Below are 13,953 nucleotides of genomic sequence, written 5' to 3'. Positions count from 1 at the left end.
TCGAAAATCCCGATTAGGCTTAGGAATGCGATAAGGCAACGGCGACTGCGAGAAGACCGCGCAGCGATTGAAAGCCTACACCAACGACGAGGTGTTTGTGTCGCATCAGCGTAGTTTTAATCAAACTTCTGTGCGTTGAGAGTCAAGGCGTGAGCAAGCAATAAACACAGAGCTAAAGCCTAGCAATGACCCATAAGCAATGTAAAAAAAAAGCAGAAAGACGAATAACACTTTTCGGGAATAGTTTCGGACCGCAACATCGCAGCGTTCCAGCTAAACCAACCATAGCACACGGTAACACTATATGCCATCAACTCTCCCGCGTACCTGTCACAACCAAAAAGCGCTTTGAATACAGCAGGAAAAAAATTCTGAATAAAAAGCAGAGCTACAGTATGCATCCCCAAAACAAAACTGAGAAAATCACAGTTATAGAGCATCACAAGGGACAATGAGTGACAACTTTTCTTGGCAGTGCTACTAAAGCTATAACTTAAAGTCTTGCCTGCACACATAAAAAAATAACATAGGTACTTTGTTTTCTATTTTCCAATTACCTAGTTTCAATACAACGATGATTTTATTGCAAAAAATTTGAACAAAATTAAGAAGTTCTGAAGAGAAGAATGCAATTTAATTCTTTTTGCTTGTACAGCAGCACGCTTGGCTGATGCCTGCTTTCGCGGCAAACATAGTTGCGATGGCGGCTTGATCATATGCGGCGACAAACTTGCTGTTTCAACATCCGAAAAAGGTTCCCGAGATGAAATGCCGCTGTCATAACAGACCAAGTGTGTTATCATTAAGGTCTATGCCGGGGTAAACTGCCTGCAACTGGAATTGTATACAAATGCTCAAAGTAAAACAGTGCTACTGAACTCGGCTGAAATTAGCCTGCCTACTTTCCTAGTAAACAAAATGTGTTGAAGCCGCGCTCCCGTAGCCCTCTCTGCACGGCCAAGTTGACGTCGAGTATGGGGAACAGAAGTGGCCATAAAATCTCTACAGGAATCCTACCACACGACGTAGTACAAGCCAGCAAACTCGTGTAAAGCATAGCCATTTACATACGAAAAGAAATCATCTGTTGACGGGGACAAGCATAATGTGTTGATATAGCAAATGACACTAACGGAGAAAAATAGAGGAACACGAACTTCAGTCGCGATAGAAATTCTGGACGTAGGAGAGCTTTCACAGTAATCTGATATCGTATCACTGCGAAACATGCCTCGCGCTATATCAACGCCGACTATCGCACAATGCAAGCAGTCAGTCTAGGTTGCGTCAAGTAACATGGAAATCTCACGTTCATGTGCTCATATAGCATGTAATCTATAGGGCCATCTTTGAAATTCGGACATGTTACCGGGATCAGCCTTTATATACCCGACCTTATACTACGCTTAAAGGAACGTGAAAGAGCAATAAGGAGGTGGTTTAGATTTACGAACTACACTGAAATGTAATGCCAGGGGCTCAGCGGAAAACATTTGAGATTGATTTTCAGATTTCGCGGCGGAATCACTGCGATTGATGTCTTGATTCTCGAAATGTATTTTTCGTTTTTTGCGACAATTGTCCGATGAAGTTTCCCAAAACTTCGTGAGCTAGGTCTAATCCATCAACAGATGACAATGTATTTCATTATTGTTAATTATGAGCTTTGTCGGACTCTGTCGACTTCATCAAAATGTGACGCGACGGCATTTGGTGCGGAAATTTTAAGGTGACGTCGCCACGCACATTTACTTTTCGCACGTTTTCTGGCTTACAAAGCATCGTCTCGAGTCCATATGTGTAATTTTGGCACTTTATGTGGTAGTATACTAATAGGCGCATTTGTTTTCTGTTTAGTGTCCTAATGCAACAAAGAACTAGTGTGAACTTTTGGGTGTTGTGGGGCTTTTCTAATGGGGTCACAAATGAAAGCCTAATACGCAGAAGTGATTTTCTTTGAGCACAGTGATACCATTTATTGCACGCGACAAAACAATCACCAACTCAACAATAAGAACGCATGTACACTCATCAGGATGATTAAGATGAAAAGCATGCCAGCTAATTAGTAGATAGCCTTCTGTCGCAAGTATAAATACGACTGACCACTGACTTCTGCTCACCGAAGTAAGTCACGCTGTTTCAACCTACACTTCACAAAGAAGAAGTGGTGCAGTTGACAGATTTGTTTGCGACTGCATCCATGACACAGCCATGTACCCATATTTTTTAACTTGACGCGTGAGCATTCTTTGTCGACCGAGTCAATAAGCACCCATATTCGTCGCCATGGTGTCCAGTTCCTGGAACACCATGGCAGAAGGCAGCTGCACAGGACTGTACATCATGCAGATTCACGTATTCTAGTTCATTTGGCCGCTTTGAGTTTTTATATGGTGCAATTTATTTCTTGGGGTTTAGCATTCCAAAACTACAATATGATAAGAGATGCTGTATTGAAGGGCGCCAAAAATTTCGGCCACCTGGTGCTTTTAACGTGCCCCTAAATATAAGTACACGCGCCTCCACTATTTTCGCCTCCAACGCAAATGCGGCCACCGCAGCAGGGATTTGATTTCGCAACTTACGGATCAGCAGCCGAGTGCCTTAGCCACTCGGTTAAGGCCACTCGGCAGCCGAGTGCCTTAGCCACCTTGGTGGTGGTGTACGATGTAACGCTTGCGCGCTCAGTTTTAAAACTTGAGCCATGGTATAACTGAACTAAAGCATGGGACCAGCATTGCGATTCTCCACTAGCGAGTGATTAAAGGGTTGCAGCCAGTGTTACAACTCCGGAATAGGCGTGATTACGGAATCCTTCCACATTTTAGCGACTCTGCGATCACATGCAATCGTTTTAGCTTCTTCGCTGTCGGTAACTTGGACGCGTATTCGAAAGAACGCTTCTCCGAGTTGCGATATGTATAAACGCTGACGCAATGTCTTTCTTCACCTCATACCACACATCCCCTCCCCCTCCCCATCTCTTGCAACACTGACCCCACTAGCTAGACTTGGGCGCCTTCACACAAAACTGGCGGAGATTGTCTCTATGTTAGCGCAGCGCACAGTCCACAGAGTTAATATACAGAATTTTGAGAACAGACAAATTTAGACGTTTACAACACTCAAGTTTTTGCAGTACGACTCGTAGACGAGCGTGTTCACGTATTGTAAAAAAACCAAAATTGTATGACATTTTCAGCAATCACTTTATTGGAAAGTACAACGGCCATGTATGCAATTTATTACGTGAGGAACGGAGTGCTTGCAAGTTTGTTTAGTAGACAGCGCCACCATCCTTGTAACGTTCAGAGCAACGTTATTAGAATATTTTAGTAACGTTGGTTGAGTGTGTGTGGTGGCATGTGTTTTGTTGTGGCGTTGTGGCGTGTGGCCTATGGCACCGGCTTGTTTGCGCACCGGGTGAGTCATACACAGAGCCTCGCAGTGCGTGTTCTTCGTTGCCATGAGCCAAAAGCTCGACTTCATGTGACAAGCTCTTACTGAGATGTAGCAGATACCCACGGAATAGAAAAATGTCAGTGGTTATTGCAGCATGCAGTGGCGAGAGCGAATGATCGTCACGCGAAGGCTCAGTGTCATGCCGTTATGGCGACACCCGTGCGGTTATAGGTTTTAAGGCATGTGCCATATAGTGAGCTTTTTCTCTAGAGTCTGTATATTAATTATTCTATGGTACAGTCGTTTTTCTCTCCCGTATACAAACATAGAGACAGAATAAACTTTTGAAATCACTGGTTCGGGAAACGGCCCGAAGAAGAAAGCCCACGTAACCACTGCAAAGTCTCCCCGAGGCCTGCCTCGACGATTTGGGCCGAAAAAAAAACCCACGTTCAATTTGTTCTAGGGTGAGGGGAAGACCGGGTGGTGCCGCCGCCACCGCGCCTGTTAGCAACTGGAGAATTACAACCATAATGCACTGCCACACAGGCTTCTGCATCCTGCACTTAACGCTTGGGCATCTCGTGTTTGTGAAGTGCAACACATAATAGGTAGACGGCGATTGTCCTATCTCACTTTTTGTTTAGGACCAACCGTACAAAGATCAGTCATTCACGATTGCCGTTTTAAAACTAAACGCCAAAGCACCCATTTATCTTCTACCATTTAGTTTCAATATTTCGTTCGATATGTTCAAAATATAGAAGCTTATTTTTACATCTTGTGGTGCTTGCGACCTTTATTGCCGCATTTATGAACCACGAGAATGCCTAGGCACTTTTTATGTCGTCAAAATAGTTACCTAAGAACTAGTGACCAATTCACCAACGTGTTCGGAAGATCAGGCTTTCAGGAGATCATGCCCAAAAGACCAGACGTTCCTGAATCTCGAGCCGAGAGCAGGTCATCCCGCAGTCCTAGAGATCTAGGGTGGGATTATTTCATTATTATAGTTTTATATAATTTGTGCGACTTCGCTTGGTTCCTACGGCTCGACGCATATATGTCTTCGCATCACCATGTAAAAAAGACATTGGGGAGGAACGTATTTTGATACACCAATAATAGCTACTACTCTAATATCATGCTCAAATTAGTCATGTAGGCCTGAGTACACGTTCATCGAGTTCGAACGCCACAACGCATTCTCTTGTTTCCCCTTTCGTTAGTTAAAACCAAGGATACGCCTTGTGTAAATGTCTAAACAATCTGCAAACTTTAAAACAGAACCCACAGCATAATTTAGCTTACGAAGAAATGCATTTTCGCAACAAACACTGAAGAGAATGAAATGTTCGCTGCAAGTTGGCTTCCACACGGAAGTGGTAAATACCCCATGCACAGCGTGATATTTATATCACGAGCAGTCTAGGCACGCGACACACGTACCATAACCTTTTGCGACAAGGAAGACATTGCATATTTACGTAAAAATGAAAAACAAAGTCGTGCTCGTTTAGCGGTTCGTCTCAAATGCAGCGAGAAGGAGACCTACCCGCAGTGGAACTCTCACAACTTCGGAGCTTCCAGAGGCTGAACGCTGCTGACTTATTTGTGCAAGACCCAGCCTTCAAAGCAGAAATCCAATTTCTCGAGTGGGAAATGCGGAGCTAGCCCTGATTGAGTAAACGTCTTCGTCCAGCTTTATGACCACGGGTACTCATTTTTAACATTGACCATGCAAATACTATATGTGGAGGGAAAACTGCTCCTGTGGGAATCAGTAGGGCGGTTGCCCTGAGCGAGACACGTCACCAAGCTATTATACATTGACCTTGATTATGTGTTTTCGTGCATTTAGGGGCGAAGCTCCTGAAGTATTGGGTCTGTCCATGCATGTCTGTGACCGGTTCGTAACCACCTAGTTGTATGGCTCACTCAGTAGGTGGTGCTAGTGTGAGTGAGAGACATATGGATGAAAGAATGGACGCTTCGTCCCACTCATATTTCTTCTGCGGATGAGCTAATTTTTTCGAGTTCTTAATGCATCTCATGACACCATCTTTATCGGGGCGTTCGTTCTTAACTCCATTAAACTCTGAAGAGGAATTTCCTACATTGACAAATTGCAGGAATGGAATTGAACTGCCCGCCGTTAACAGAAGAATAATTGGCCAAGTTTTTTTATGCCGAGGTATTGAAAGGAATAGAACTGCGGTAAGTCCCAATTCTAAAGAATGGAATTGAAATGGTACAGAGGCTTCCATTCCGCAACACTGGTTGAAGGACGCTTTCACGCGTGCTCGCTAAGCATAGAATGTCCCATCTCCCTGAAATAGCGGAGCGCCTAAGAACAAACGTAAAAAGCGCAGTTTATATGCGTGAATTGAAGGCGAGGAGCTGCCAACCTAAAGTCACTGTTCAACCATTTTTTTCTGCGTCTCAGGCTTTCAAGACTGCAGATTACCGTAGTTTGTATCACAACTAGTGTAACAGTCTGAAGTATTTATACCATTAGTTTTTTTTCGGAAACCAGTCAATAAGCATGAAAAAGGGCCCCAAGAAATGGGCTTAAGCGAGCTGTGGTCACTGTCGTAATCGTTATAAGGTAGCTGCAGAGAACGCACTTGGTAACTTATCCATACGTGGCGGCGCTACGTTGGGTAACATGGCATCGTTGGGTAACATGGCTTCAAGCGTCGTTGCCGGGCTCCTTGCGTAGACCAATTTGTATGGAGATATCTGCGTCGTCTTCTGCGCCGCCGTGTTGTATGCGAAGGTCACATACGGAAGAATGGCGTCCCACGTCTTGTGTTCGACATCGACGTACATTGACAGCATGTCGGCGATCGTCTTGTTAAGCCGCTCGGTGAGGCCGTTGGTCTGTGGGTGGTACGCTGTCATCCAGCGGTGGTTTGTTTGGCTGTATGCCAAGATCGCTTGAGTTAAGTCGGCAGTGAATGCCGTTCCTCTGTCGGTGATAAGGACCTCCGGGGCGCCATGACGTAGGACGATATTTTCGACGAAGAACTTAGCTACCTCGGATGCACTGCCTTTTGGCAGGGCTTTTGTCTCGGCGTAGCGGGTGAGGTAGTCGGTAGCTACCACGATCCACTTTTTTCCGAAAGCCGACGTCGGGAACGGCCCCAGTAGGTCCATACCAATCTGCTGGAAAAGGTCGGCAAGGTGGATCAATTGGCTGCAGAAGTCCCGCTGGCCTTGTCAGCGGTGTCTTGCGTCGCTGACAGTCCCGGCATGTCCTCACATAACGAGTGACGTCGGTGGTAAGACGTGGCCAGTAGTACCTTTCTTGTATCCTCGCGAGCGTGCGAGAAACACCGAGGTGCCCTGCCATCGGATCGTCGTGCAGGGCCTGCAGGAGTTCTGGTCGCAGAGCTGAAGGCACCACAAGGAGGTACTTAGCTCGAAGCGGTGAAAAGTTTTTCTTTTGTAGAAGACCGTTTCGTAGGAAGAACGATGCAAGTGCGCGCTTGAATACCTTCGGGTCTTCGGCGGTCCTGCCTTCGAGGTATTCTATTAGGGCTTTAAGTTCCGGGTCAGCCCGCTGTCGTTCAGCGAAGTCGTCTGTAGTTATCGTTCCCAAGAAGCAGTCGTCATCCGGGTCGTCGGGTAGCGGTTGGTGGACAGGCGCACGATAGAGACGGTCGGCGTTGGAGTGTTTTTTGCCGGACTTGTAAATGACAGTAATGTCATAATCTTGAAGTCTCAGGCTCCATCGTGCGAGGCGGCCTGAAGGGTCCTTCAAGGTGGCTAGCCAACACAAGGCGTGGTGGTCGCTCACAACTTTGAAGGGCCTGCCGTAGAGGTAGGGGCTAAATTTCGACGTAGCCCAGATGATGGCGAAGCACTCCTTTTCTGTTGTGGAATAATTTGCTGCTGCTTTGGATAGTGATCAGCTGGCGTAACTAATAACCCTTTCGAGTTCGTCAGCCCTCTGCACAAGAACGGCACCAAGACCTACGCTGCTTGCGTCAGTATGTACTTCTGTCTCGGCGAATTCGTCGAAATGGGCAAGTAACGGAGGCGTCTGGAGGCGATGTTTAAGCTCCTTGAAAACGTGTTCCTGTGGCGTTTCCCACTTGAATTCCACGTCAGCCTTGGTAAGGTTAGTGAGAGGATCGGCGATGCGGGCGAAGTTTTTTACGAACCGCCTATAATAGACGCACAGGCCCAGAAATCGGCGCACGGCCTTCTTGTCAGTGGGCGGCGGGAAGTCGGCGATGGCGGCTGTTTTCCGTGGATCGGGACGAACTTCGGACTTGCTGATAACGTGCCCCAGAAACAAGAGCTCCTCATACGTAAATCTGCGCTTTTCTGGCTTCAGTGTGAGTCCGGACGTCTTGATGGCTTGAAGTACAATTTCAAGGCGCCGAAGATGCTCGTTGAAACTCGAGGAAAACACGACGACGTCTTCCAAGTACACACGGCAAGTCTGCCACTTCAATCCTGCCAGTACTGTATCCATAACGCGTTGAAAAGTTGCAGGCGCTGAGCAAAGGCCGAAGGGCATCACCTTAAACTCGAAGAGGCCGTCCGGTGTTATAAACGCCGTCTTCTCTCGCTCTGTTTCGATTTGCCAATAGCCAGTCTTGAGGTCCATTGACGAAAAGTACTTGGCGTTATGAAGCCGATCAAGTGCGTCGTCTATTCGTGGGAGAGGATACACGTCCTTTCTTGTGATTTTGTTCAGGCGGCGATAATCGACGCAGAAACGTAGGGTCCCATTCTTTTTCTTCACTAACACCACGGGGGATGCCCATGGGCTTTTGGACGGCTGGATAATGTCATCCCGCAGCATTTCATCAACTTGTGTCTTCATGGCCTCACGTTCTCGCGTCGAAACCCTGTACGGACTCTGACGGAGTGGTCTGGCATTTTCTTCGGTTATGATGCGATGTTTCGTGATTGGGGTCTGCCGAATTTTCAATGACGACGAAAAGCAATCTTCGTATTGCAGGAGCAGGGCCTTGAGCTGTTCTTGCTTATCGTTCGGAAGTCTGGGATTGACGTCGAAAGCTATGGGAGGGGCTTGGTTCCTCCGAGCAGGTTCCGCAGAATCGGCGAGGGCGAAAGCACTGGTGGCTTCGACAATTTCTTCCATGTATGCGACCGTTGTTCCTTTGTTCACATGTTTGTACCCATTGCTGAAATTCGTGAGCATAACCGTTGCTTTGCCTCCCCGCAGCTCTGCAATTCCTCTTGCGACGCAAATATTTCGGGTGACCAACAGATGCTGACTGCCTTCAACGATGCCTTCCAAGTCAGGCGATTTAGGAGCGCCGACTGAAATAATGACGCTTGAGCGAGGCGGAATGGTGACTTGTTCTTCCAGCACATTCAAGGCATGGTGTCCTGACAGCGTGCGCGGCGGTAGTGCTTCTTCTGTGGATAACGTTATTGACATTGTTTTTAGGTTGATGACAGCACCATGGAGGCATAAGAAGTTCATGCCAAGGATGACATCTCTCGAGCAACGCTGTAGGACTACAAAGTCTGTAGGATAAATACGGCCGTTATTGGTGACTCTCGCTGTGCAGATTCCTGCAGGCGTTACGAGATGACCTCCAGCTGTGCGGATTTTAGGGCCTTTCCAAGCTGTCCTAACTTTCTTTAACTTCGCGGCGAACGACCCACTGATGACAGAATAGTCAGCTCCAGTATCGACGAGAGCGTTCACGCTGTGGCCATCGATAAGAACGTCGAGGTCGCTAGTTCGCCGTCTCGCATTACAGTTAGGGCGTGGCGTCAGGTCACGGCTGCGTCGGCTTGTTCCGCTGCTTCCATGTTGCGTCGTCAGGCCACCTTCGGTAAGTGAGCTTTCGCCGTCATGGCTTTGCCTGGTTGGCGTTGTGTTCGGAAAGCTCCATCGCGGTGTCGTCGTCGTCGGAGGATCTTCGGTAGTTCGTCGCATAGCAACCGCACCTCCACTGGTTGCTGCCCTTAGTTTCCCGGATACGGGCTAGGAGACCGGCCCCGCGTTGGGCCGGAGTACTGCCGGGGGTGCGGTGACATGCGGCGGCCGGGCGACGGCGAACGGGAAGGACTTCGTCGTGTCCATTGAGATCCTGTCAGGTAGTCGGCGATGTCACGTGGCCGTTCCCCCGGCTGCGGACGTGGCGCATCGACGGCGAAGCCAAGCAGTCCCATCTGTCGGTACTGGAAACGGCGGTAAGTGTGCTCGGCCTCGCCGCAGTGGTAGCACAGTGGGCGGTGGTCAGGGGTGCGCCAAACGTCGGTTTTCCTCGGCGCATTGCGCTGGCCCGCTGGCGAACGGTAGGTCGTTGGTGGGGGTGGTGGCGGCGGTGGTGTCTGGCGACGGAAGTGCGACGGGGCGGCGTTTCGGCGTGGGCGGGGAGAAGCTTTGTGGCGCACTGCAGCGGCGTAGCTCATAGTTTCTGGCTCGGGCAGCGGTGTTTGGGGAATTCGAAGCGATTGCCGAACTTCTCGCACAATGTCGGCGATCGAATCCACTTGAGGTTGCGCCGAAGGCAACAGTTTGCGCAGCTCTTCCCGCACGATCGCTCGGATCGTTTCACGCAGGTTGTCGGAGTCACTGGCTTGAGCAGCAGCGCATTCTGGAGTCAGGCGACGATTATCTTGTCTGGTGCGCATGTCCAGGGTTTTTTCGATGGTGGTCGCCTCGGATACAAATTCTTGGACTGCGTTCGGTGGATTCCTCATTAGTCTCGCGAAGAGGTCTTGTTTGATGTCTCGCATGAGGAAACGAACTTTATCCTCCTCAAGCATGTCTGGATCAGTGTGACGAAATAGGCGGGTCATTTCCTCTGTAAAAATTCCAACCTTTTCATTTGGTAGCTGAACCCGAGTCTCAAGTAGAGCAGCGGCCCTCTCTTTGCGAGCGCGCTCGCGAACGTTTGCAGAAATGCGCCGCAAAAGACATCCCACGTTCGGAGCGCGGACTCCCGATTCTCTAGCCAGGTCCTTGCAGTGTCTTCTAGGTAGAAGTACACACGACGGAGCTTTTCTTCGTTGTCCCAGTGGTTGAGGGTGGCCACACGGTCGTATGTTTCTAGCCAGGTTTCCGGGTCTTCAAACGATGACGCATGAAACGTTGGTGGTTCCCTGGGTTGATGAATGACGATCGCGGGCTGGGACGCTCCGGTTGTCATAGTCGCTGCAGTAGAGGTCATGGTCTTGGCTTTCCGCGCCTTGTCTTGTAGAAGCCCGTATTCCGGTGGGAGACCTTGCTGTCGGCGGCTTGTTCGCTGCTCCTGGTTGGCGTCGGTGTCTTCTCCGCGACGTGGGCTGGGTTCACGGCTTGACGGGGGCGTCCGGTACATGAACAAAGCAGCACCTCCACCAGATGTCACGGGCTCGTGACGTGGCTGAAGACAGGAGACTTCGTGTTGGGATTTAACTGTTTATTTGGGCGAACCTGTGCCCAGTAAAGGGAAAGTCCGATTACAGCAGCAGTCTTGCGCAGATAGCAGTCTCGGACTGATAGCGGCGAACAGAGCGTCGGCCTTCGTTCAACAAGTGACATCCGGCGAAGCGCGTCGGCATTTATACTCTTGCTATCGAATGTTCCAGCGTTATCGCTGGTCGTGGCGTAGGTTCCAGAACAATCTGTACCGTTCGCACAGTGGGCGTGATCTTATCGAAACGATCTACTACAGTCCGGAACCTTCTCGAAAACTGCAGGCGCTGTTTGCGCTCAGAATCGTGTGGTGTTTTGGGACGATAACGAAAACTTGGGAAATGGAACGTGTCAATATGTTTCCCAGCGTGCTTCGCTAGCTGGTGTCCAATACGAATGGCATAGATGAGGGAAAATTGACAAACGCGAACTGTGTTTCGGGATGAACCATATTGGTAAAATTGATATGAAGGAAAATAAGCCAGATCAATCGAAAAAAAATAAAAGAGGCTGGTTCTAAGGATGGTGCATGGTAAAACAACGCATCACCCTTGACTTGAACCTGCTTACACAGAGCATTTCCTACTTCGGATTCAACGTGCAACAACTTCAGCATATTCGTGTGGCCACGAATGCGAGGTTACATATATCACCTCTTCTTCAACTGTCAGGAGCACGATGCTCACAGACGGAGACTCGAATGACAACTGCATTTGCTCGATTCCTATCGAACGTCTACATTGGTGAAAATCGTAGGTCGATGGTCGTCCAGAACAAATCGTCAATCAATTAAGGCGCTGTATTATTTACAATTATTACAAAGATTGGTGACCTGTTCTAAGCGGACTAAGTAGAAAGTTAGCGTGGCGGCTACGCGTTTGTTCCGTCCAAATGAGAACTTTTGAACTCACCTAAGTAGGACTATTTGTATATATACTATTTTGTTGTTTATTTCTTTTTTGTAACAATAAAGTGGGAAGGCCCTCACCAATTAACGGTGACTGCAACTATTTTTTATTTTAATAAAGAACCACATGGCTAAACCTGCCCCGTTGTTTCAAGCGCGTCGCACCTTAGTACAGCTACCTCAATCGCGTGAACACACGTGTGGGCATTTATATTGTCTGGCACTAAACTTAGCACACCATCTAACCTTTATTATAAAGTAAACGAACCATAACAATGTGTCGTTTTACACCTCAGAAGCACAATATAATGAGGGGCATCATCATGTAAAGTTCCGAATATTTCAGCCATTTGGTGTCCTTAAACATGAAGTCAGATTGCAAAGTAAGTAATCAACCATTTGACCTCATCGAAATGCCACCGCAGTGGCCCAGGTTGAACCGACGACCTTTGGGCTAGCAACCGAGAACCCTAGCCACTGATCCGCCAAAGTGGAAACAAAGTTTAACCAGCACTAGCTGCTCTTGCACTGTTGTTTTAGTGAACTCGGATCAAGCTGAAGATGTTCGCTTAGAGCGATGTTAAAACGAGCAGCTACTGGAACGGTACACAGTTGATCCTACGCAACCCCTTATAATTTCCAAATAGAAACAAAAGCATGCAAACCTGTGCGTTTTCAGCAAGAGATGAACCAGTAGAGACACTCGAAGCACGTGTTCCAGAGGCGTCGGAGTGAGATCTATCGCGGCGTATCCTTGCAGCCTGAACTCGCCCCACCTGAACTCGACTAGCTGAAGTAAGCCAGTGGCGAGTAAGGTGTTCCACCGATCCAGCTTGTCAAAGAGCCAGCAGCGTTTTTCCTTGGGCTCCCATGTGCAGGAACGTCCGTAGTCCTCTCCAACTTTAGTGACCACATCAGCAGCACCAGAGGTGGTGTCACCCTCGTTGGCGCTTTCATCTTCATGCTCTTCAGCTATGGACCACTTGCGACTGCGACCCTGGCTGCGACCCCGCCGGGCTGTAAAGGTGGAAGCATCACGGCAAAGAAATGAAGCAGTACGGACAAATTCAAACCCTTTTAGCCTTTTAGCAAGACTTTTAGCCTTTTAGCAAAACCTTTTAGCAAGACTAAGCAGAACAGCTTGGCAAGTTGGTGGACATCGAAGGAGTACATGTCAGCGCTAATAATATGAATCGCAAAAAGAAGCAAGAAGCATTTAGCTCTAGATGGTACGACACACTGCCATTATTTTCTTGTTTGCGCCAACATGTATGCCATGAAGGGGTCCTGATACCTAACCAAACAATTGGAGTTTAAAGCGAAAACTTGAAGGAGAGCATCTTTGATGCCTATTCACCTTTCCTTTGGTTGATTCATATGTGGAGTTTAACGTCCCAAAACCACCATTTGATTGTGAGAGACGCCGTAGCGGAGGGCTCCGGAAATTTCAACCACCTGGGGTTCTTTAACGTGCACACAAATCACCTTTCCTTTGGTGTCAACGTAGCAATAGCAGTAGCACGTTCTGCTTCGAAAAAAACTTCTTGTTACTTAATTTATGACTCCCTAACGCTGAAGCAGAAAACTTAGTTGTACCAGAGTAAGGAAAAACTTTTTCCGCTTTTTGGCAGAAGGAAGGCGCTTAAAGTTTACAGCTAACATCTATAATGCTGTGTGTAGCTTAAAAGTACATGAATTTAAATTATTTGGGCAGGCAAAGGCAAGAAAAGTGTTGAAAATAAGCGGGCTACTCATTATAGCATTCTTTCCCCGCCAGTGCTTCTAGGCTATCAGAAAGGACAATTGGGTAAGTTGGTGCCCTCCCATCTTAAACGAATAATAGCGCGACAAAAACAGGGACGGGAAACAAGAGGCACACTACAACGCTTCTAGGCTACGCTGGTGCACAAAACCGAAAGCCATTCAGCAACTCTGTAAACAGCGAAAGGGTCTGTAAAGGTGAAAGTAGGTCGTGAAAGAACAGTTCAGTGCAGAACAAGCCCTAGAAGTGACCGGCTGTACACCACCAGTGACCACAACTTTGACATGGTGCCCATTTGTTCATGCGCTGCACAGAGTGAAGCCGTCGTCTGCTACTGAAGGTATAGCTGCTGCAAAACGGTTAATTTCAGGGCCTAACTTAAAAAGGGTAAAATATCTTGATCTCACAAGCAGCTCACCATGAAACTATCTTTCGTAGTTATTCAGACGCTGTTACAGCCAGCTCCTTTTAACGTCACGA

At 48.0% G+C, this 13,953-nt stretch overlaps 1 protein-coding gene across 1 annotated transcript in view; it reads right to left on the bottom strand.

Moving 5' to 3' along the window:
• The window catches only part of LOC119163132 (uncharacterized), a 59,275-nt gene that overhangs the window by 40,965 nt on the left and 4,357 nt on the right, over window positions 1–13,953 (bottom strand). The window contains exon 3 of the mRNA XM_037415073.2: window positions 12,377–12,728. Within this exon, the coding sequence (XP_037270970.2) occupies window positions 12,377–12,728 (352 nt within the window). The remainder of the gene's footprint in view (window positions 1–12,376; window positions 12,729–13,953) is intronic.

Source organism: Rhipicephalus microplus, chromosome 9 (genome assembly GCF_043290135.1).
Source record: "Rhipicephalus microplus isolate Deutch F79 chromosome 9, USDA_Rmic, whole genome shotgun sequence".
In the NCBI taxonomy this organism is placed as follows: Eukaryota; Metazoa; Arthropoda; class Arachnida; order Ixodida; family Ixodidae; genus Rhipicephalus; species Rhipicephalus microplus.
This window is presented reverse-complemented; position numbering and strand designations above follow the sequence as displayed.